A 24181-nucleotide genomic window follows, 5' to 3' on the forward strand; every position below is an offset into this window, starting at 1 on the left:
AAAAAAGTCCAGTTGGACTGAAACGTCTCATGGGTGAATAAATAGCTCTTGCTCTTTTTGGAAGTGCTGCCTCTTCCCATTCTTTGTCTGCTTGAGAGGTTCATTAGTCACATCCCCAAACAGTCTCAGCACAACTAGAGAGATTTACCGTTCAGGGGTCTGGGAAAGCTGAGTGACCACCATTACCCCTCCTACTGGAGTGTGAGAGGTTCATTAGTCACATCCCCAAACACTCCAGTAGGAGGGTTAATGGTGGTCACCCAGCTTTCCCAGAAGCAGATATAACCAGGAAAGGGCTGGATGGACGGGCTGAGGGTGCACAGCGTTTTTGGTGATCCCCTCTGTCATGTGATTGGACCTAGGTTACCGGTTCTGATGCAGACGGGGTTCATGTGACTATAAATCTGTCCATAACAAGAGACAGTTCACTCAGGACAAGCCCTGCCTTCATGCCGTAGTTGTATGGTTCTGTCTGCAGTGATAGTGGTGGGTGGCTCTGATACCCGCCTCCCCTGTCGGGTCATCTCAGGACAGAAGGGGTGTCCAGATTGGAGACACAGCGCCGCACCTGTTCTCAGGTTGTGTCTGGTATTGCAGTTCACTTCCATTGAAGTGAATAGGACAGAGCTGTAATACCAAACACGACCTGAGGACAGGTGCGGCGCCATGTTTTCCTGGACGACCCCTTTAAGACTTTTACCGCGTGAGTGTGGCGCAGAGCGGAGCGTGCACGGGCGCCGCTGATGCTTCATAGCCGCTTATCAGCTGTTTTGAAGAATCAGTGGCGAGCACCCACCCCCCCCCACACACACACACAAATCCCCCCAAACACGCAAAATCAAGTGTAATCAAGCGTTTTTTTTGCACGTAAAATGTGCAAAAAAAAACAAAACGTGTCAAATACACGGCATGTGAATCGGTCAACTAAAAAGCCATTCACTTCACCTTCATTATTCTAAGGGTATGTTCACACACAATGTTTTCAGCTGAAAAATCGGAAGCAGAACGCCTACAAGCATCTGCCCATTGGTTTCAATGGGAAATACGGCGTTCTGTTCCAACAGGGCGTTTTTTACGTGGTCGTTTTCCAAAACACATCACTTCTTGGGACGCTTTTGGAACCGTTTTTCATTGACTTTATAGAAAAACAGCTCAAAAAACGGGCGTTAAAAAACGTGAGTTTGATTAAAAAATGGCTGAAAATCAGGAGCTGTTTTCCCTTTGTTTAGTAAGCGTGTGAACATACACTTAGCCTTTTGGTGTGTCCTATAACTTCTGCCAGCTGCAGAATAACACCCAAAATGGCTGCCGGACACTGCTTAGCAATTTGAAGACACCTTTTCCTGGCTTGTGGGAGGGGGGGGGGTGAGATTCCCTCCCACATTTACAGCAGCTGTGAGTCAGGTTGCTTTGCCTTATTCACCTTGCTGTAATTCTGGGAAGTGCTCCCCCTGGTGGCCAACATAGGAAAACATGTCAAATTATTATTCAATTTGTAATACTTTCCACCATATGGAAGAAAAAAAAATACAGCAAAAAACTTAAACCATATAATAGAAATAAGTAACGACACTTCAAAAAAAAAAAAAAGGTTTCATTCGCGACACGTTCCCTTTAAGGTATATGCCATTGAAAAAGCAATATGTTCCACACAAGGTGGAAATAAAAAACAACTACTACTGGACAGAGAAGCATTCTGGATTTTCAGGTTGAAAACCAGATTCCCTAACGGTCTCAATTTAAGAAGGGAACTAATGTTCCATTATTAAATAAAATCCATATACCTTGTCCCCTCTTATTCTCTGTACCTTCACACCAGATCTAGACAGACAATTACATTTAAACATTTAGATCCTAACTCACAATTTTCTTCTGAAATCTCTAATTTAAATCAATATCTGTCATTCAACAATATTGACAAATCCGTCTTCAAATGATTATTATTGTTGCAGACATATTTCAGTCAGCCAATTTCATATAATCAAATATTCTTCAAATATAAATTAGATTCATACACATGTATCATTTGATTACATGCAAATAGAGGTTCAACAGACAGTATACCCACATTCTTACATTACACATCGTAAACTCATGTTTCACATTGCCCAACATCATTCATAATAATATATGTCACTTCACACTATGCTCATAAATTTAATACTATCATTTGTACTTTATTCTTATCACTTGAGACACAATTGTTCATGAGATTTTACATCCTTTGTTTGTTTTAGGAGTCCAACATTTATTGTCTCCGTAACTTACATTTATGCTTTTAACCCTATTTTAATCCTTTGCTTTTCTTCTACACTTTATCATTCTCTCTAGCCTACTATCTGCATGTACCCTGGCCTCACATCCTGAGCTTTTCCCACAATATACAATTAATTAACATTAATTTTTCTCTTTAATAATTAATCTCAATATTAATTAAATTACACATTCCAATAATCTCTCTCCACTACCATTTCGCCAGAATCATTATTATTATTCTGGGTCTGTTTTCAATCGCGATCTATTCATTAACATCTCCTCATACGAGAAAATTTTAATTTGAGCATCAATCATCTATTCCTAACGAATTTCGTTTACATAAATACTCTTATAACATGTTATTCTGTTAATATACATGATGCAATTAAACTTTTACAGTTATTGTCAATAAATCAAGAATAACCGCCAATACACTTACCGACTCTTCTGACTCATCCATCCCGATAGACACAGCTGATGAGTAATCTTCCCGCTGAATGACACTAAACCGGAAATAAAAGCCAGGAGTGCACTCAGAGTACCTATGCATGCCATGAATAAGGACACACACGTGTCAGAAACGCGTAGGCACATTTGAACAGGGCTTACTTCGATCCTTCACCTAAACACTAATACTACTACAGAACTATCTTATGTAGTTCATTTTTAATTTTTGTTATATCAATAAAATTGGAACAGGAGTTCCTTTTTAACTCACACCCAGCGCTGGATCTTGGCTCCATTTTCTTCCAGGAAAACAAAAACTTTTATTTTTACACTTTTATAAAACATTTTTATTAACTTTTTACACTTTCTTTTTTTTAGCTGCAGCTCTGATTGCTGCTAGAATACATTACACTACCTAGCTATTGTAACGTATTCCACCTGTCAGTGTGACGTCACAGTCACTCTGGTACTAAGTCTACGAGGACCAGCCAGAGGCTGGTCCTCATAGGCTTCCATACATGGCAGACCAGCAGGCCGTTGCCTGGCCTCCGGATGCCATCAGAGGCATCAGCAACCCCCACAATTGCATGGGGGCTGCTGCTGATGTGCTACAAACCCCCTAAATCCGGCGATCGCAATCGAGCACCGCATTTAATGGGTTAATTGCCAAAATCAGCGGTGATGAGCCGCTGATCGGCAACACTGGAGTGTCAGGGACAGCTGACCTCCCAGTTTCCGATGCACACCTTGTCGCCGACAGTGTGCATTGAGAACGACACAGTGACTTCCTGTCACTCTGACAGGAAGCCTATCAGGACCAGCCGGAGGTTGGTCCTGATGGGCTTCCGTCCATGGCAGACACGGAGGCCATTGCAACCGTTTGCCGCATTTAAGGGGTTAATTCGCCGAAATCAGCGGCAAAGGACCGCTGGCCGTCAAGAGTGGAATGTCAGCTGTCGGCGACAGCTGACCTCCCCGTTCCAGGTGCACACTGTCGCCGACAGTGTGCACCAGAAACAACTCAGTAACTATACGTCCTCGTGCGGGAAGTAACCTCCCACAACGATGTATAGTTACTTACTCATGCGGATAGGGGTTAATGGGATTTTAAGATACATTTAGGCGTTCGCAACAGAGGGACCATTCGCCATATATCCCCTTGGTAGGCAAAATCTGCCTTCTGGTGCCGGCTCTATATCATGAGAGATCGAACAATCCTAACTTTTGCCCTTCTTTTTTGTTATCCCCATCTTTTTCCTATTATTTACTACACGTGTATGCCATTTTCAGTGTCTAAGTCTACAGCCACATAAGGACACACATGTAATTTTTTACATTTGTTGACATGTGTATCAATATTTAATCTTCATTTATACAGTATAAAAAGAAAAAAGCTGACAGAACATAAAAGTATAAATTCAATTTGGAATAATTTTTTAAACAAACAAAATAAAAACACCTCACAAATATGCCACTTCCTTCTATGGCTCAAATACCTGGTTCCGCATGTTTGGCAAAAACAACCTTCCATCAGGCGTTTTTTTTAAAATAAGGCCTCATTCACACTCGCGTACTTTGGTTAGTATTTTGCATCAGTATTTTTAAGCAAAAACTGGAAGCGGATCATAAACAGAGAAAACTATAATGGAAAGATTTGCATGTCTTCCATGTTGTGGACCTACTCCAAGATTTGTTTTACAAATACTGATGTAAAATACTGTCCAAAATATGCAAATGTGAATGAGACTTGACAGTCTACTAGTCTCTTATATTGGAGATTTTGTTTCCTACACTTTCATGGGGAGAATGCACAACCAGTCGTCGCCCCCCCCCCTGCTGAATCTTAACGAGATTTAAAGGGGTATTTCCATCTCAAAAATCATATTTAAATGTGTTCCTTATGTAAAGTTATGAATATCTGCCAATATATTTATTTTTATTACCATTCTGGAGATATTGTTTCTGTTGTATCCCAGATCCCTTTGTTAGTTTACACTCAGTTTCCCATGGGTACGACCACTGCCGAGATTCTGATGCGATGGCCGCGTTTGCGCAGATGCTACTGAACTGTTTGAGGAGTATGGCCGGGTTCTCGGGGTGCGCATTTGAAGAGCATGCGCAGTAGCTCCTGACCCGGCCACCTCTCTGCTGCGCTATAGAAGTGAATAGGACAGCTCTCAGACATGCGCAGTAGTCAGAGAGCCGTCCTATTCAGAAGTCCAGCGAATGTCTGCACATCCCAGCTAAGACGTAGCAGAGTCCTCAGGGCTGTTACAACGCTCAGTTCACACAGGCACTGTTATCTCTATATACAAATATAGATATAACAGTGTGAACTTTTCAAAATAAGCTCATGGTGACGGCCCTGATAACGGGCTCTGCTACAGTCATCTCCGCATGGACGTGCAGCGATCAGTTCAAACAGCTGCTGACCGGGTAGTCTACTCCACCAATGTTTATCACTTTTATCACTGACATTATTACACTGAAACAGGACATCTGTTAAAGAGAGGGGAATTGGAAACCTCCTTTACCATTCCTGTTAGAACATTAGTGGCACAGAATATGTAGTAATACTCATAGCAGCAGTGTCGGGAGTGCGCACACACATACAAGCAGTGCTGTGATATCACAGCGCCACTTGCTGGATTTGTACAGAAAGGGGCTTAGTACTGCCCACTAAATCAGAAAAGCCAGGGAACGAGAAGCAGGACCATGCCATGAAAAAGTGGAAAAGGGAAGGTAAGAAAACATTATGAAGAGGTATAATATGTTTATTTTTAATAGAATTTATTTTTTGGGGAAGATCATTTTTAAAAGTGAAGTTGGGAATAACCCTTTAAAACTAGGCTTTGACTTGGCCATTCAAGAATCCTCCATTTGTTTGTTTTTTGGCCACTCCTCGGTGGGTTTACTGGTATTGCCATTTTCTAAAGTCTATTTTAAACTTAACTTAAAGCTTTCTGACAGACGGTCTCACATTATCCACAAACATCCTCTGCCAATGTAGAATTCATAGAAGATTCTAGGATGATGAGCTGCCCAGCTCCTGATGCAGTTTAGCTGTCTCAAACCCTAACATTTCCTCCACCATGCTCTCAAGTCATTTAAAGTTTTTATATGGTGAAATGCGGTCTATAATTTATGCCAAACATGTCTTCTGGTACTGGGGACAAATAATTTATTCTTCTTTCCATAGCAGACTGTTCCAGTAGTCATGTTTTTTGCCTAGGTGTTCACTGCCAAACTCTAGACTTGCCCTAATGTTTTTTCTGGATAGCTAAGGTTTTCTTTAAGCCTTTTTTTGCAATGGTAGACATCAAGAGTGACAAAATCTGCATGTAGATCTTTAAAGAGATTCTGCGGTTCTCAGAAACTTCTCAGCATCTTGTGTTCTGCTACTGAGACAGACTGGCCTGGACCAATTGGCAGTTGTCTGAAATATCCACCTGTAGATGGTTTTCAGTACAGTGGAATGATTGACATCTAATAGTTTAGCCGTGTTCTCTCTCCGGAACCATACACATCCATAACCTTTTTGAAGGCCTCAGAGCGCTCTGGATCTCGGCATGGTGATACCACACATTTCACTAACAAAGGGTAAACCAAATGTCAGAGGTTTAAATAAGACATGTTCAGTTGGATTCACGCATGAAGCTTTTTTTTTGTAAAATCCAAGAGTGTATTAATAAGAAATGGGAAATATACATGAAGGACTTATACTTCTATTTCCATCTGGATCCATTTCTGGCTTTGAGGTGCAGTTTTTCATGTTGTGTTTTTTTTAGTCAAACTTCCATTCACAAATAGCAGTTCTGTATCGGAAATGTCTGCGGCTGTCCCATTTATTTGAACAGTGATTTTAGAATCCATGTGCGTGCTGCAGAAACAACCCCACTGAGATGTATGAAACCGTTTTCAGTTTCAGAAATTTGTGCTGCAAATCTGTATGAAGTGAATCTACCCTGAGGGTAATAACAGAGTGTCAGCCGCAACCATACCCACATAGGTGACGAATGGACACAGGATTTAGCAGGTAAATACTGTGGTATTACCAAAAAAAATTTGTGGCCTTTCACCAACAAATATGGGCGTGATGTTTGGCGCCACACCGAATTCTAATTCTAGGTTTTTAAGGTAGCGATAAATACACTTATGACATTTACTTTTATATACAAAAAAACAAATGATCTGTGAATTTTTATTTTATCTAATTGCAAAGTTAATTTGGTAGTGTGTTTTTGTTCAATTCCATGATCTTCATCTTTTTACACTGTTTTAATGAAAGTCAAAATATAAAAATGTCCATTTATATTAAAAACAAGAAGTTTACATTGTCCTTACGGTCAGTCTGGATTCTCCTGCAGTGTGGGGGAATTTAAGAATACAGTAATAAGAAGCGAGGTTCATGGTGACAATTCAGCTTTTCTGCTTTGTAAGTAAACACGGCTCTTCGTTTCTTCCTTATATCCACATTACTTTTCCATCATAGATTCCGATCACAGTTGACCTCCGGTAAATATAATTTGGGCGTTTGGTAGATCCAGGATAATTTCACCCAAAAAAATAAACAGTTCCAAACTTTGATATCTTTGTAAAATATATTCTGCATATAGTACATCAAAATGGCTTCTCTCCTGTGTGGTTTCTCTGATGAGCCCTAAGTTTGCCTTTAGTCGTATAACATTTCCCACATTCTGAACATGAATACGGCTTCTCTCTTGTGTGAATTCTCTTATGTCTAACCAGATGTGATTTATGTGTAAGACATTTCCCACATTCTAAACATGAATATGGCTTCTCCCCTGAGTGACTTCTCACATGTCTAAGAAGACTTGAATTATCTGTAAAACATTTCCCACATTCTGAACATGAATATGGATTATCCACTGCGTGAATTCTCTCATGTCTAACAAGATTTGATTTCCTTGTAAAACATTTGCCACATTCTGAACATGAATACGGCTTCTCTCTTGTGTGAATTCTCTTATGTCTAACCAGATGTGATTTATGTGTAAGACATTTCCCACATTCTAAACATGAATATGGCTTCTCCTCTGAGTGACTTCTCACATGTCTAAGAAGACTTGAATTATCTGTAAAACATTTCCCACATTCTGAACATGAATATGGATTATCCACTGCGTGAATTCTCTCATGTCTAACAAGATTTGATTTCCTTGTAAAACATTTGCCACATTCTGAACATGAATATGGCTCCTCTCCTGTGTGACTTCTCTCATGTGTGACAAGATGTGATTTATCTATAAAACATTTCCCACATTCTGAACATGAATATGGCTTCTCTCCTGTGTGAATTCTATGATGTGTTACAAGACTTGATTTAACTGCAAAACATTTTCCACATTCTGAACAGGAATATGGCTTCTCTCCTGTGTGACTTCTCTCATGTGTAACAAGAGTTGATTTATCTGTAAAACATTTCCCACATTCTGAACATGAATATGGCTTCTCTCCTGTGTGAATTCTCTCATGTGTCACAAGACTTGATTTAACTGCAAAACATTTTCCACATTCTGAACATGAATATGGCTTCTCTCCTGTGTGAATTCTCTCATGTGTCACAAGATTTGATTTAACTGCAAAACATTTCCCACATTCAGAACATGAATATGGCTTCTCCTCTGTGTGAATTCTTCTGTTTGCAAAACGACCTGAGCATTTTGTGAACTGTTCACCACATTGAAACCTTTTACCCCCTTTCTGACCTGTACTTGTGGTAACTATCTGTAATTGGTCAGGAGAAGTTTCCTCATGATTAGGGGAATTATATAACAGATCTGTATTGTGATGTTCTGGATGTACTTTAATGGTAATCAGGTTTTCTCCTGAAGTCTGCTGCATGATATCTTCATCTTCTACTTTATAATTGATCGATAACGTGAAGTTTCCCTCAGAGTTCGTAGTGGGATTTTCTGTTAGGATTAAAAATGTATTGTGTAATTTTGTTACAAAACACAAAAGCTGACAAATTTAGAACATACATAATAGGCTGTAAACACACATGCAGTGTTTTGAGCCAAAGCCAGAAGTGGAACAAGCATGAAGGGGATGTTTAAGCCATGTCTTCTGGCTTCAGCTCAAAAACCTGCATCAAAAACTGTGTGCGCGATTCTAGCCTTGTAATGTTTTGTATAACACTCTAAAATATATTGTTGACAAAGTCCGAGATTCTGGTCTACACCCAGTCCTCCACTTTTATCACATAATGCTTGACTTTTTTGACAATTACAGAACCTTGTGTGGCAATGATGTCTGCCCTCTGTCAACACATTTGGCGCTTTAAAGGGGTTTTTGCACATTCCTACAAATGATGGACTATCTACCGGATAGGTCATCAGTACATGATCTGTGTGGGTTGTGACACCCAGACCCCGTACCAATCAGCCGCTCTGGTTTCCTGTGGGCACCGGATGTTATGGCACACAATGCTCTGTACAGAGCCAGAAGCAGTTTGCTCCGTACATAGCATAGCGGCCGTGCTGCAGAACTGCAGCTCTGCTCCTATTCTCCTATCTTATTCACTTAAATAGGAGCAGAGCTGCAGTACTCCGTGGCTGGAGCCAACTGCTTCCGGCATGTACATCGGGTGCACCGAGGCACCAAGCCAGCTCATCTGTATGGGGTCCGGGTGTCGGATCCCCACAGATCCTGTACTGATGACTTATCCAGTGGATAGCGACCACCTTTTCATGGCAGTCGCTAAGGGGCTTTAGGCTAAGGAGCCGCCTTTTCACGGCAGCACTTTAGCCTAAAGTAGCGTCAAATGATTTAAGCTCTGTTCTCTCAACTACCTGAGGTAGCTGAGGGCTCTGAGCAACGACCAGAGACCATAACGAGTGGTCTCTGGTCAGGGGATTGCCGTGATTCATTAAATCACGTCGGTCACCGCAGGTCAAGCCATCATACGTTTTGCAAACATTATAGGCTCGATGTTCTGTCCGATACGGATTTACGTTTTGGACGGAAAGTCCTTCAATCCGTAGTCCCGCCCTGAGCATTATAATCTCGTATTGCTCCTGTAGTGCAGTCATGAGGGATGTACTGGAAAATAGGAATTAGACATACCGGTAATTGTATTTCCAGGAATCCATCATGACAGCACCCTTACATTCCCTCCCTTATTGAATTCTGATTTGTGCAATTAACATGTCAGTTATTATCCCTAGAAATAAAATAGGGTTGCATCCATCCTGGTGTAGTAATTGAAAAACACTGGCAAGTGGGTGGTGGGAGGGGCCTTTTAACCTCTCTGTCTTCCTGTCCCTACAGAGGTCAATAGGGCAACCTCCTGTAGTGCTGTCATGATGGATTCCTGGAAATACAATTACCGCTAGGTCTAATTCCTATTTTCGTCAAAGAATGCTACATTTGCAGCAATTACAGCATTGCAGACCTTTGGCATTCTAGCTGTTAATTTACTGAGGTAATCGGGAGAAATTTCACCCCATGCTTCCAGAAGGCCCTCCCACAAGTTGGATTGGCTTGATAGGCACTTCTTGCGTACCATACGGTCAAGCTGCTCCCACAACAGCTCTATGGGGTTGAGATATGGTGACTGCGCTGGCCACTCCATTACAGATAGAATACCAGCTGCCTGCTTCTTCCCTAAATAGTTCTTGCATAATTTGGAGGTGTGCTTTGGGTCATTATCCTGTTGTAGGATGAAATTGGCTCCAATCAAGCGCTGTCCACAGGGTATGGCATGGCGTTGCAAAATGGAGTGATAGCCTTCCTTATTCAAAATCCCTTTTACCTTGTACAAATCTCCCACTTTACCAGCACCAAAGCAACCCCAGACCATTACATTACCTCCACCATGCTTGACAGAGGGCATCAGGCACCCTTCCAGCATCTTTTCAGTTGTTCTGCGTCTCACAAATGTTCTTCTGTGTGATCCAAACACCTCAAACTTTGATTCGTCTGTCCATAACACTTTTTTCCAATCTTACTCTGTCCAATGTCTGTGTGCTTTTGCCCATATTAATCTTTTCCTTTTATTAGCCAGTCTCAGATATGGCTTTTTCTTTGCCACTCTGCCCTGAAGGCCAGCATCCCGGAGTCGCCTCTTCACTGTAGACGTTGACACTGGCGTTTTGCGGGTACTATTTAATGAAGCTGCCAGTTGAGGACCTGTGAGGCGTCTATTTCTCAAACTAGAGACTCTAATGTACTTGTCTTGTTGCTCAGTTGTGCAGCGGGGCCTCCCACTTCTCTTTCTACTCTGGTTAGAGCCTGTTTGTGCTGTCCTCTGAAGGGAGTAGTACACACCGTTGTAGGAAATCTTCAGTTTCTTGGCAATTTCTCGCATGGAATAGCCTTAATTTCTAAGAACAAGAATAGACTGTCGAGTTTCACATGAAAGCTCTCTTTTTCTAGCCATTTGCAGGGTTTAATGGAACCCACAAATGTAATGCTCCAGATTCTCAACTAGCTCAAAGGAAGGTCAGTTTTATAGCTCCTCTAAACAGCAAAACTGTTTACAGTAGTGCTAACATAATTGCACAAGGGTTTTCAAGTGTTTTCTAATCATCCATTAGCCTTCTAACACAGTTAGCAAACACAATGTACCATTAGAACACTGGAGTGATGGTTGCTGGAAATGGGCCTCTATACACCTATGTAGATATTCCTATTAAAAACCAGACGTTTGCAGCTAGAATAGTCATTTACCCCATTAAGAATGTATAGAGTGTATTCCTGATTAATTTAATGTTATCTTCATTGAAAAAAACTGTGCTTTTCTTTAAAAAATAAGGAAATTTCTAAGTGACCCTAAACTATTTATACTAATTTTTTTATAATTCAAATAAATTAATACAAATTATTTAATATCTCAAAGAGTGCCTGTTAAGTTTCTGGAATCTATTTTCTCTCCTTTTTTTTTTTACCAATTTAGCTTTTTCCTGAAACGGAAAAAAATGAAGTACATATCCTGCACGGTGCCGATTTCTATTAAATACGATGTAAACGATTTTTTAGTCTACACCACGTGTTAGTTCTGTCAGACAACATGACGACAGTAGGTCATTTAAAGCATCACGGAGCGTAAGACATGCTTCCCTTCAATTGATATCCACAGAGATTTTTTAATGGGCGGAACTTCAGCTCTGGTCCCTGTCGGCCACACATCTGAAGAGTTCAGAAAAATGTCAGGCGGATTTTCTAAGCAGGAAGGATTTAAATCCAGGGGAATGGTGTCTAAAGGAAAGTGTCTTTGTAATGACTCGGGGTAGGGAGATGGACAGGTGAGCCCTAATCTACCCGCAACTCAGTCCCTGCCTACTTGCACGGCCCGTCCTAAGTGACGGCGTACAACTGGGCAACGGTCCATACGCTCAATAAGTGCAAGGAGACAACACAAGACAAGGGCACACAGAAGAAAGGGGATGTAGTGGCAGTTGCCCACGGAAACCCCGTGAGCAAAAGGCAGTGGTGAACGAGCCGAGTCAAACCAGGAGAGTACGTAGTAGCAAAAATCAGAGCAGGAGAATAGTCAGTCAAGCCAGGGCTAAAACGAACAGTGGTCAATCAGGTAAATAGCAGGAATCGCAGAGCCAGGAAACCAGACAATCACAGGCAAGGAACAACAGCAAGTGAGGGTATAAATAGACCAAGGGCGGGAGCTAGAACCGTCAGGCCAGGCTGTGATTGGTTCTCCCTCTCCTCAGCCTGCCAGCCTGAGTGGTAACAGATCGCATCACTCTAGCAGACCTTGGAGCAGATGAAGGCTGATTAACCCCGGGCGTCGACACACAACCTGTGTGTGGCAAACCCTTTACAGTCTTTCAATCATTAATCCTCAGGTGGGAAATATACCAGACATCGACCTATTTGCGACACATCAGAACAAGAAGGTAAAGAACTTTTTTTTCTCTAAATTCCTGGGAAAACCCTCTTGAAGTGGACACACTAACCCAGGTCTGGAAATTAAATTTGGCCTATGCATTTCTTCCAATTCCTCTTCTTCAGAGGTTATTGTCTGGAAAGACAAAAATAATTTTGATCGCTCCAAGCTGGCCAAAGAGAAGTTGGTTCAGTCTGTTGAAAGATCTCTCCACAGAAGAACCGGTGATTCTTCCCAGATCCCAGGACCTACTGTCTCAGGGTCCAATAATCCATCAGGATGTGGTAGATATTCAGCTTGCAGCCTGGATCCTGAAAAGTCCATCCTGCTAAACAAGGGCATGTCGGAGGAAGTAATTAAGGCCCTAAAATATATAGTCGTAAAGAGGTGACATTCAAAATCTTCTTAAAAATATGGAAGACCCAATGAAACCAAATATATCTAGTATTCTAGATTTTCTTCAGGCAGGCCAAACAAGCCAAGGCCTTAGACCAAGTACCCTGAAAGTTCAGGTCTCAGCACTAAGTGCAATATTTGATACAAATCTAGCTGATCATAGATGGATAAGGAGGTTCATGAAAGCAGCATCTAGGTTAAAACCCAAGGTTACTAACCTGTTCCCTCCAGAGGATTTAAATACAGTCCTGGAAGGTCTTACTAAATCTCCATTTGAATCATTACAACATTCAGACCTAACCTGGAAGATAGTATTCCTAGTAGCAATTACTTCAGCCAGACGAGTGAGTGAACTCCAGGTCCTGTCTATACGAGAACCAGACTTAGGCCGGATTCACACGAGCATGCTCGGTCCGTAAAATACGGAACGTATTTCGGCCGCATTTCCCGGACCGAACACACTGCCGGGAGCCGGGCTCCTAGCAGCATAGTTATCTTCGACGCTAAGTATCACTGCCTCGCTGCGGGACAACTGTCCCGTACTGTAATCATGTTTTCAGTACGTAGTTCCACGGGAGGTGCCGGGACACCTAGCATCATAGTTATCTATGATGCTAGGTGCCCGGCGCCCGGCAGGGTGTTCGGTCCGGGAAATGCGGCCGAAATACGTTCCGTATTTTACGGACCGAACATGCTCGTGTGAATCCAGCCTTAAGAATTCTAGACGACAGAATAGTCTTTAAATTAGATCCATCATTTTTACCCAAAGTAGTATCAGACTTCCATAAATCTCAGGACATTATACTGCCTTAATTCTGCCAGAATACCAAAAACAAACGAGAAGAGGACTTCCACACACTAGATGTTAGAAGAGTCCTTCTGGAGTTCCTAAATGTCACAGAGCCATGGTGAAAGGATAGGAACCTATTCGTTCAAGGAATAAATAAAGGCAAAAAAGTGTCTAGAAGTACAATTTCAAAATGGATTAAAAAATGCCATTTGCGAGGCCTATAAAATCCAGGGAAAGATAGTACATCACACTTAAAAGCTCACGCTATTTCAGTTTCTTGGGCCGAAAGAGCGAACGCTTCGATAGAGCAGATCTGCAGACCTGCTACCTGGACAAGTCTTCACACTTTTACAAAACATTACAGCTTCGATTTAGGTTCAAATTCTGAACTAGCGTTTGGGAGAAAGGGACTACCGCCTGGAGAACCTCTCTAAAACATTTAATTTGGTATTCTCCTGTGTTGCGGTCATGGAGGTGAAGGGAGAAAAGTGGAATTAGTCTTACCGGTAATACGGTTTCTACGAGTCCTCCATGACAGCACTGAGTTTCGCCCCGTCCCCCTAGTTTCTTTCACTAATAATTCTTCTTGAACATCAGATAGGTGATCGAGTAGTTGCTTATAAAACACTGGTGAAGGAGGGGTGGGAGGGGCTTTTAACCTCTCGTGTTTTCTTGTCCCTATTAGGGTCAGTTCACAGAGTTTTTTTTACACGTTTTTAGACGTGGACACTGCGTTGGAAAAAGAAGCGTCATGCCCCATCTTCGGGTGTTTATGTCTCTGACCTCGCATTGACATCAATGGGAGCCAGAGAAAGCGTATTTCGTGGCGATTTTGCCCGTGGCACTCAATGGGCACGAGCGAAAAACGCAGCAAAAAACGCGGCAAACTGCGTGCAGGCAGATCAAAATCTGCCTCAAAATTCCAAACGGCAGAATTTTCTGCCTGAAAAAAACTTTGTGTGAACATACCCTTAGCAACTTCTGTGGTGCGGTCATGGAGGATTCACAGAAACCATATTACCGGTAAGACTAATTCTACATTTTAGCTTGCGGGCTTTCCGAGTAGGGGAGATTTATTTTGCGACAGGTTGTACAGCATATTGTTTCCGGACCGTGAAACATATTTTACCCTTTATGATATTTTTTTATTTATTTGTGGGTGATCAAGTCCTGGAATTAATTGTCTAGTACAAAAGTCCACCGCAATCAATTACAGATAATGGACCCCCAATGTCCCTGAACGAAACAGAAAACATCTGTCCGCTCCTACTGGACTACTATACTAGTGCTGTCCACGCTACCCCTTTATTTTCAACAGTCATGTTCAAGTCCCCCCAAGAAAATCCAGATGACTGCCAGAATAAATTGAAGCCATTGTTCACAATCCTGAATTAAGAATTTCTCATTTCCTACACACCCGATATAAATTTATTAGGGCACGAATACTTGAGGATAAAATTTTTTATTGAATGTAGCTGCAGATTTTTTACTTTTGTAACTATAGACATGATATAAAATACATGTATTGGATATACCAGAATTTCTTTCATTTGACTGTTCTTAGGACTATGTGCTGCCACATAAAACTGCTATTTCCATTCATATTACTGTATGGTGATGCGGGCGTGATCTTGTTTTATTTGGAGGATCTCTAATAATCGAGCGGTTCCTTATCAATACACTGTGGGCTTTATTACAGATTTGTTCGGGTTTTTTATGGATCTCTTACACCCGACAATGCTTCTAGAAAAATAGTGACATTTTGTGGACTATTGATCCTTTACTGTTCCTATAGATGGTTTTGTAATATAGATGTAATTACAGCCAATGGGGGATCTTGTTTGATTGATACTTTTTAAGAATAGACTACGATAATAATAGCTTACTTCATCATCCAAACCATTCTATTTACATATTATCCAGACAGCTCTGCCGTTTCATTTTCGACAAAATGCTTGATATACATCTGTACATGACCATAGACATGGTGTAATTTTATAGATTAATCAATAGCATTTTAATAACAAATAGTCTAGTGTCTCAGGGATATTTTAGTCCTATTTGATACTAGGTCAAAAGCAAGTTCTAAGGGTTCTTGCTAATAACTGAATTCATATAACTATGATCGCTACGTAAGTGCAGAACAAATGCCATGTCTCTGAATTCTCAGGCACTTAGCCTCAGACACCTAATTGCTATGCACAGTACTGTGGGTTCAACCTGATAGGCCAATCCAAACACTCTCTGATTGACTGATACTTATGTCCGTCTAGAGTGAGAGAGGCTTGACCTCTATGCCTGGACGGGATTGGCCAATGTCTGACTGATATGATTGGCCATGTACGTAGCATCATGATAGCTTCAATCAGATGCCTCTCAGACAAGCTGGAGGTTCGTCCTGTTAGCTTGGCTCTGATTGGATGACTTAGGGTATGTTCACACGTGCACGTCCGTTACAGCTGAAATTACGGAGCTGTTTTCAGACGAAAACAGCTCCTGAATTTCAGACGTAATGGCAAGTGCAGGCGTTTTTCGCAGCGTCCATTACGGACGTAATTGGAGCCGTTTTTCTATGGAGTCAATGGAAAACGGCTCCAATTACGTCTCAAGAAGTGACATGCACTTCTTTGATGCGGGCATCTTTTTTACGCGCCGTCTTTTGACAGCAGCGCGTAAAAAAAATGACCGTCTGCACAGTACATCGTAAAACACATTCAAATGAATGGGCAGATGTTTGCCGACGCTTTCAAGCAGTATTTTCAGCCGTAATTCCAGGCGTAAAATGCCTGAATTATAGCCGGAAATAGTGCATGTGAACATACCCTTAGTGTCTGTCGTATCCTTCCGGTCGCCATATTAGTTTTGAAAATTTGCGGCACGCTGTCATTAGCCCCAGTACCCCTTAGGACGCTGCCTCGTGCAGCGAAACATGTCGGGGGGGGGGGGGGGCTTTGTGTCTACTTCTAAAATGACATGCTTCTCTGCTGATCTCCTGTTATACACTGCTAATCAGGCCAGGCTATCTGCAGTCGCCGGCCATCTTTGATATTGTGTATCTTTATGCCAACAGGCACTGTCCATATACATACCTTCAGCAGAGGGTTTGTTTGTATTTTTAACATACATGTGGTTTGTCAGTTTGCTGAAATAGCATAGTAAAGTTATTTACTTTTATGAAATAGGGATAGTTGGGAAATAGGGATTTTTGCCGGTGGCAATTTTGTGTATATATAATGTTCTAATTCCCACCAACTATCAGGGTCTCCCCTTTTTTGCTTATGTGTATAGATGGTTTTGGACACTGTTCATTTATATATTTAGTAGGTGAAGGGTTGTTTTGTGCACATAGCGGTTCCCACCTTGCTGGACAGGTGCCTGTTAGGGTGTACCGCGTTGCTTGGCACGTACGTCCCTTATATACGGATAAATGGCACTAAAGAGACGTTGTAGGACCAATTACTATAAAAATTAACATGTCATTATAGCCCCATAGGTGATTTTTATCTTGTGAACAAACTCGAGTTTGCCACAGAGTTGGATACATTTTCCTCCATTTTTTTATATATTGCCCTTCACTCCAGTACAGATTATTTTTTCCGCTATAAATTTATTATATATATATATGTATATAAGACCGCAATTCTGTTCACAACGACATCAGAATGACACAAATGTGGGACAACTGCTTTAGTTAGCAAGACAGTCATATGGACAGTCAAATGCATTTTTAGGCACTTTCCACCCTTATGAGAACATAGCGTCACTTTTCTTCTGTGTGACCCCCAAAGATAAGAATGCGACATTTTTCTAACATAGTCGCCGATTTACAGATATTTATTTTTCCCCCTCATTTAATGTGAAAATGTATTAAAAAATTTGAAGAAAACAATATATACCCATATTCCCTAAGACAATTCTTATTATTTCTCCTATAAAAATGTTGCATTCAGCCTGCTCACTACACCCCTAGATGAATAGTTCTAAAAAAAACAATTCTAGTCCTTCTCAATGAATTAGAATATCATCAAAAAGTAAATTACTTCAGTAATTCAATTCAAAAAGTATCTCATATATTCTATAGATTCATTACACACAGGGTGATCTATTTCCATCATTTTTTTCTTTTAATGTTGATGATTATGGGAACAGTTAATGAAAACCCAAAATTTAGTGTCTCAGAAAATTAGAATATTATATAAGCCCAATTTCAAAAATGATTTTTAATACAGAAATGTTGTCCTACTGAAAAGTATGTACAGTATATGCCTTCAATACTTGGTCAGGGCTCCTTTTGCATGAATTACTGCATCAATGCGGCGTGGCATTGGGCCGATCAGCATGTGGCACTGCTGAGGTGTTATCAATGCGGCATGGCATGGAGGTGATCAGCCTGTGGCACTGCTGAGGTGTTATCAATGCGGCGTGGCATGGGGCCGATCAGCATGTGGCACTGCTGAGGTGTTATCAATGCGGCATGGCATGGAGGTGATCAGCCTCTGGCACTGCTGAGGTGTTATCAATGCGGCGTGGCATGGGGGTGATCAGCCTGTGGCACTGCTGTGGTGTTATGAATGCAGAGTGGCATGGAGACGATCAGCCTGTGGCACTGCTGAGGTGTTATCAATGCGGTGCAGCATGGAGGCGATCAGCCTGTGGCACGGCTGAGGTGTTATCAATGCGGCGTGGCATGGGGTCAATCAGCTTCTGGCACTGCCGAGGGGTTATCAATGCGGCGTGGCATGGAGGCGATCAGCCTGTGGCACTGCTGAGTTGTTATGGAAGCCCTGTTTGTTTTGATAGCGGCCTTCAGCTCGTCTGCATAGTTGGGTCTGGTGTCTCTCATCTTCCTCTTGACAATACCCTATAGATTCTCTGTGGGGTTTAGGTCAGGGGAGTTTGCTGGCCAATCAAGTGATACTGTGGTTATTACACCAGGTATTGGTACTTTTGGCAGTTTGGGCAGGTGCCAAGTCCTGCTGGAAAATCAAATCAGCATCTCCATAAAGCTTGTCAGCAGAGGGAAGCATGAAGTGCTGGGAAATGTCCTAGTAGACGCTGCGCTGACTCTGGACTTGATATTTCACAGTGGACCAACATCAGCAGATGACACGGCCCCCAAACCATCACTGACTGTGGAAACTTCACACTGGACCGCAAGACACTTGGATTGATGCCTCTTCACTCTTCCTCCAGACTCTGGGACCTGGATTTCTAAATCAAATGCAAAATTTACTTTCATCCGAAAACAGGACTTTAGACACTGAGCAGCAGACCCGTCCTTGTAAAGGCTTAGGAAACCTCTGCAGGTGTTTAGTGTTGATTCGCTGATTAGAGTGTCACACCACAAGTCTACAATCTGCAACTTTTACCCAATATTCTAATTTTCTGAGACACTAAATTTTGGGTCAATTTTTTTTATTAATAAATTAAAATGACATAGTGAAACAATCTTTTTTGCAGATTTTTTATTATATTTTCTGTTGATGATTATGGGGGAAGCCATCTTGTCTGAGCTGTTAACTGCATTAAGAGATATGATTTACAGAAGCCACATGGGTCATAGGAAACAGTAGTCTGCAGCGGAGCCATTGACTGATACAGGACAGATTTCTAGGTGTGCTCTGTGACCTGTGCAGAGGTCATTGTGCAGGAAGGGGGAGGAGGGGAGCTGCGTCCTTCACCTATTGTCAATGGTGGATCCTGTGTTATCAATATATAGGTGGTACCTGTCAGTGTAATCCTGCCTGTGATGATAATGAGACTGCTGAGAAGTGATCTCTACAGAACAGGAAGGATCAGTCTATTGTGAGACTCAGTGGCCAGTGGGGAAACTGCAATATTTTAGAAATAATTTCTAATATATATAATAACATAAAAATTAAAAGAAACCACATCACCAAAAAATTCTAAAAAATATGTTTAACAAAAACTTTAAAAATGTAAACAATAGTTCATTTTCTGATGACACCTGCCCTATAAGTGGTTAAACAGACTTTTCTCAGATCCCAGCAGTTCATGCAGCTGTTAATCGCAGCTGGTGCCCCCCAAAATCTGACACTAAGCCTAGTACATGACCGGATTCATAGATCACTTTGTAGAGAACGTCTATGTGCAGTCACAGCTCCCTCAGGTCCTGCACTATGTATAACACATTGTCTGACGTGTTACTGTAATGTAGAATTAAGAAGGAACCCCACCTTAACAAACCTCCCAATTCACTTTCTAAATTCATTATTACTTACCTGTCGTAACACCTCCTGGAATTTCCTCCTCCACTTCACTGTTACACGGTTGATCGCCCCTCACCCACTCTTCTTCTGCTTCATCCTCCACTTTATTATTAGTCAGATCTTCCCCCTGATTTCACATATGTAACAATTCAGTACAATACAGCAGAGAGTGCGAAGAATCTAACAGAACAACATATGAAACCCCCAAAATCTATGACCCCATCTATGACCGCAGGACCAAAAAGCTCCACACCCCCTATATAGATCTGGTATAGGGCTCAGCTTCATCTACCTGATGATTCTCTGGGACATTGTGATTTTCCTCTGGACAGTCCTGGGAATACAGAGGACTGGGACATCTCTCTGGTGGATTTCTCCTACTGGATCCATCTGTAGGAAACACACAGTGACTGAATACATGACTACTGTATATCTGTCTATATATCAGACACTTCTCTCTACACTTCTAGGTTTACTGATCAGAGCCGAGATTGCAATGTTGAGCTCCTCAGCACCTGTGTCGATGTTCCTGCACCTTGTAAGCCGAGACCTAAAGTAGACTGTGGCTTACCATAGCGAACAGCGGGGCGCTGACATCTCCCTGCTCCGCCATAGTATTTAACTGTATCTGCGTTCTGTGGTCGCGGATACACATGAAAATGGCGGGACACAGGGCGGCCCAATTTTAAGAGTTTCCTGCCAACCAAAAAATCGTCAAGGTGTCGCCTGCTTATAAGAGTTTTATAGGCTGTGTACACCTTTGTAGACAATATTCACCTCAATTTTGTATTTTTATATATATAATATATATATATATATATTGGCTGGTAAATACATAAAAAAAATTTAATTTACATTTATTAAAAGTTTTTTTTTATTTTCACGATGAAGCTGTTATGTCTCTTCTATACACAGAAGCTGGATCATTCACTGCCAGTCGAATCCGTAAGTGACCTGACGACTCGGCTGAGTGCGGGGTCCTGTGTCTCTAACCCCATCTAAGGTGAAGAACATGGATACACAGGACCCGCTGACAGCCGAGTCGTCTGTTCACTTCACTTACGGATTCGGCTGATAGATAGCGATCCAGCTTCTGTGTATAGAAGAGACATAACAGCTGTATCGTAGAAAAAAAAATATTTAACTAAAGTCAAGTCAAATAAACAAAATCAAATTTTCAAGGAAAAAAAATTGCCTACAGAAGGTGCACATAGCATAAGTGGGAAAAAGCTTTTTATTATCCAAGTCATTGTGAGATTGTTTTTAGGAACACATTGTACTTTATATTTGTGGTAAATTCAGCTCCATACATTCTGTGTTACATAGTTAATAAGGATGAAAAAAGACACAAGTGTAACCTATAATCCGACCGTGTTGATCCAGAGAAAGAGAAAACCCCCCATGAGGTGGATGACAATTGTCTCATTGCTCCTCCCCCCCCCGACTCCAAATCTGGAAATCACAATAAATCCCTGGATCACCATCCCATCTCCAGAATCTAGTGCCCATAACGTGTAATAATAAAGAGAACCTCCGATTATACTGACATTATATAGAAAACGATTATACTGCCGGAGTGTGCCGATAATCGTCTTTCCAAATCACTTGTATAATCTGTACAATGTAATGTGATCGCTAATGCAGAGTTATGAGAATGAGAAGTCGGCATTACGAAGGGATCTAAGGTGATGTAAAAAGAGCCGAAATTGTGGAGCTCCTACATTACATGTCATTGTATATGTACTGCACCTAACGGTATTAAGACTTCAACACGGCCGCCAGTCCAGCCTGTGCCCACAGTAATGCCAATATATATCGGTCTCTTCTTACCTTGTGATGTGCCCGGCCAGTAGTTCTCCATCATGACCTCCTCGTACAGATCCTTGTGTCCTTCTAGATACTCCCACTCCTCCATGGAGAAATAGACAGCGACATCCTGACATCTTATAGGAACCTGACACACACAATGATACAGTCATCACCCAGACACCTCCAGTGCTGTTACTGTAGAATTTCCCAGCATTCCCAGCAGAGTCACCTCTCCAGTCAGCAGCTCAGTCATCTTGTAGATCAGTTCTAAGATCTTCTTCTCATGTATCCGGGAGTGAGGGGGAGGCTCTGTGATGGGCCTCTGACTACTACTCCATCCTCCTGACTCATGGATGATGGGATTCGTACAGTCACCCGATGTCTTCTTCACTATTGTGTACTCCTGTGTATGGAGAGAGACAATTAGAGAACTGAACACAGTATTCCCCCCTCAGTAGAAAGAGGGAGATTGTGACCCCGCTGTATAGAGCTCTAGTGACCCCACATCTGTAATACTGGAGACCTCACCTACAAAACATTGAGAAAATAGAACGAGGCCAAAACTAAAAAGGAAATAACATTGGGGCGGACTAGATGGACCATGTGCTCTCCTCCTGCCGTCATCTTCTATGTTTCTATATAGATGTCATCCTGATCCTCCTGGTTCCTGGTCATTCTCATTGCTCTACAACATTACTATTGCTGCATTGGTGACATGACACATAACTGACCATATTGGTGGCTGATCTTCAGCTTTTCTGCTGGTGGCTTCTTGACGTCACTTGGAAGGTCTGGACGCTGTTATACAGGACACTGGATTCTTCCTATTATGTATTGTCCCTTCCCTATGTGTGACTTGTTCTATAATGTAGAAAAGTTTACCTCTCCGCTCAACAGGTAGATGATCTCCAAGGTGAAGTCTAATATTCTTCTGCTCATCTCATTCCTGTCCTTGTCCATCCTTGGTGGGTCATTCAGGAGAAGGAACGTTGTGGAGGAGAAGATGAGAAAACTGGAGGATCTAGTACTGCAGACGTCTTTATGAAGAAAGGAGAAGATGGAAATCATACAGGGGACAACATCATGTGTGACATACAGAACCTCACTTATTCATCATTGAGAGAAACATCTTCTCAGAGCCGTCACCACATGGAATAAAGGGGTATTCCCAACACGGACATTTCTCCCCAGGATATGCCAGAAATGTCTGATAGATGCGGCTCCACCTCTGGCCCTGCTCAGCTGTTTCTGGAACTCCTATACAAGTGAATGGAGAGAGTCGTACACATGAGTGGTCACCTCTCCATTCATTCTCCACCGGGATGTAGTCATCACCTCACCAGGCGGGTCGGGGGACCCCCGTTCTCCACATAAAAGGTGGGACCCCCATATATCAGACATTTATGGCCTATCTCTCAGGTGAGAAGAGTAAAATGAAGACATTTCCCCCCAGACAATGAAGACCTGACTCCTGACAACCTGACACATGGCGGATACTGGGGAGACATTGCGGACATCTCACAAGACATGGTGCACACTATGCAGTCAGTGTTTGATATGAACTGTGAGGTTCTGCAGCAGCTGAGGTGACATTATATATAGGGAACATGCAGTGTGATCTCTTATCATCATGTTATAGCGCAGGTGGAGCGGAGCAGAGTGATACATTGTTTTGTGGGATAAGATTCAGTATAAGCTTGAATTTTACTCATTTAACCCCTTCCTGCACAGGACATTTACCGCTCAGGACTTGTTCACACGGCATAGGGAAGACCAGACACCTGCTGCAAAGGCCGGAGACCTGAGAGAACACCGACCCCGGACATTTAACTACTTAGATGCCGTGGTCAATAGCGACTGCAGAATCTTAGCTGTAAGAAAGAGGGGGAGGGTCCTCTGTGACAGCTCATCTGCCCCTCGCGACACGATCACGGGGTATGGATGGTTGTCATGGCAGCCTGGGGGGTGATGAAGGTCTGCCATCTTTCTGCTTCCATTAACTCCTTAATCTGAATCACGATATATTGCGATATTACTGCTACAGTGTATTTTACCAGCGATCTAATCATCACTAGTTCACGTCCCCCAGAAGAGTAATACAATTTGTTAAAAATAGTTAAATAAAGTTTTTAGTTCTCTACAAAATATTATTAAATATAAAATAAAACCTGTTCCCATTTTGTCTTTAACCCCTAGGCGCACCACGACGCAACTGTACGTCCATGTGGCCAGTGTCTTAGCGCATGGGGACGTACAGTTACTGAGTGGTTCCCGGTGCACACTGTCGGCGAACGTGTGCACCGGGAACCGGGAGGCCAGATGTCCCTGACAGCCGACACTCCACTGTATGCCGATCAGCGGCTTATTTCCGTTGATTTCGGCAAT

General features: G+C 42.1%; 1 protein-coding gene across 1 annotated transcript; it reads right to left on the reverse strand.

Moving 5' to 3' along the window:
* Positions 1-6900: 6900 nt before the first annotated feature.
* On the reverse strand, positions 6901-22830 carry LOC142661533 (uncharacterized). Its single transcript, XM_075838987.1, has 6 exons — positions 22679-22830; positions 22026-22199; positions 21818-21941; positions 20280-20377; positions 20000-20114; positions 6901-8639 (listed from the first exon to the last, which is right to left on the reverse strand). The coding sequence occupies exons 1-6, from the start codon at positions 22754-22756 to the stop codon at positions 7324-7326; spliced, it is 1905 nt and encodes a 634-aa protein (XP_075695102.1). The 5' UTR covers positions 22757-22830; the 3' UTR covers positions 6901-7323.
* Positions 22831-24181: the final 1351 nt, after the last annotated feature.

Source organism: Rhinoderma darwinii, chromosome 1, assembly GCF_050947455.1.
Source record: "Rhinoderma darwinii isolate aRhiDar2 chromosome 1, aRhiDar2.hap1, whole genome shotgun sequence".
NCBI lineage: Eukaryota > Metazoa > Chordata > Amphibia > Anura > Rhinodermatidae > Rhinoderma > Rhinoderma darwinii.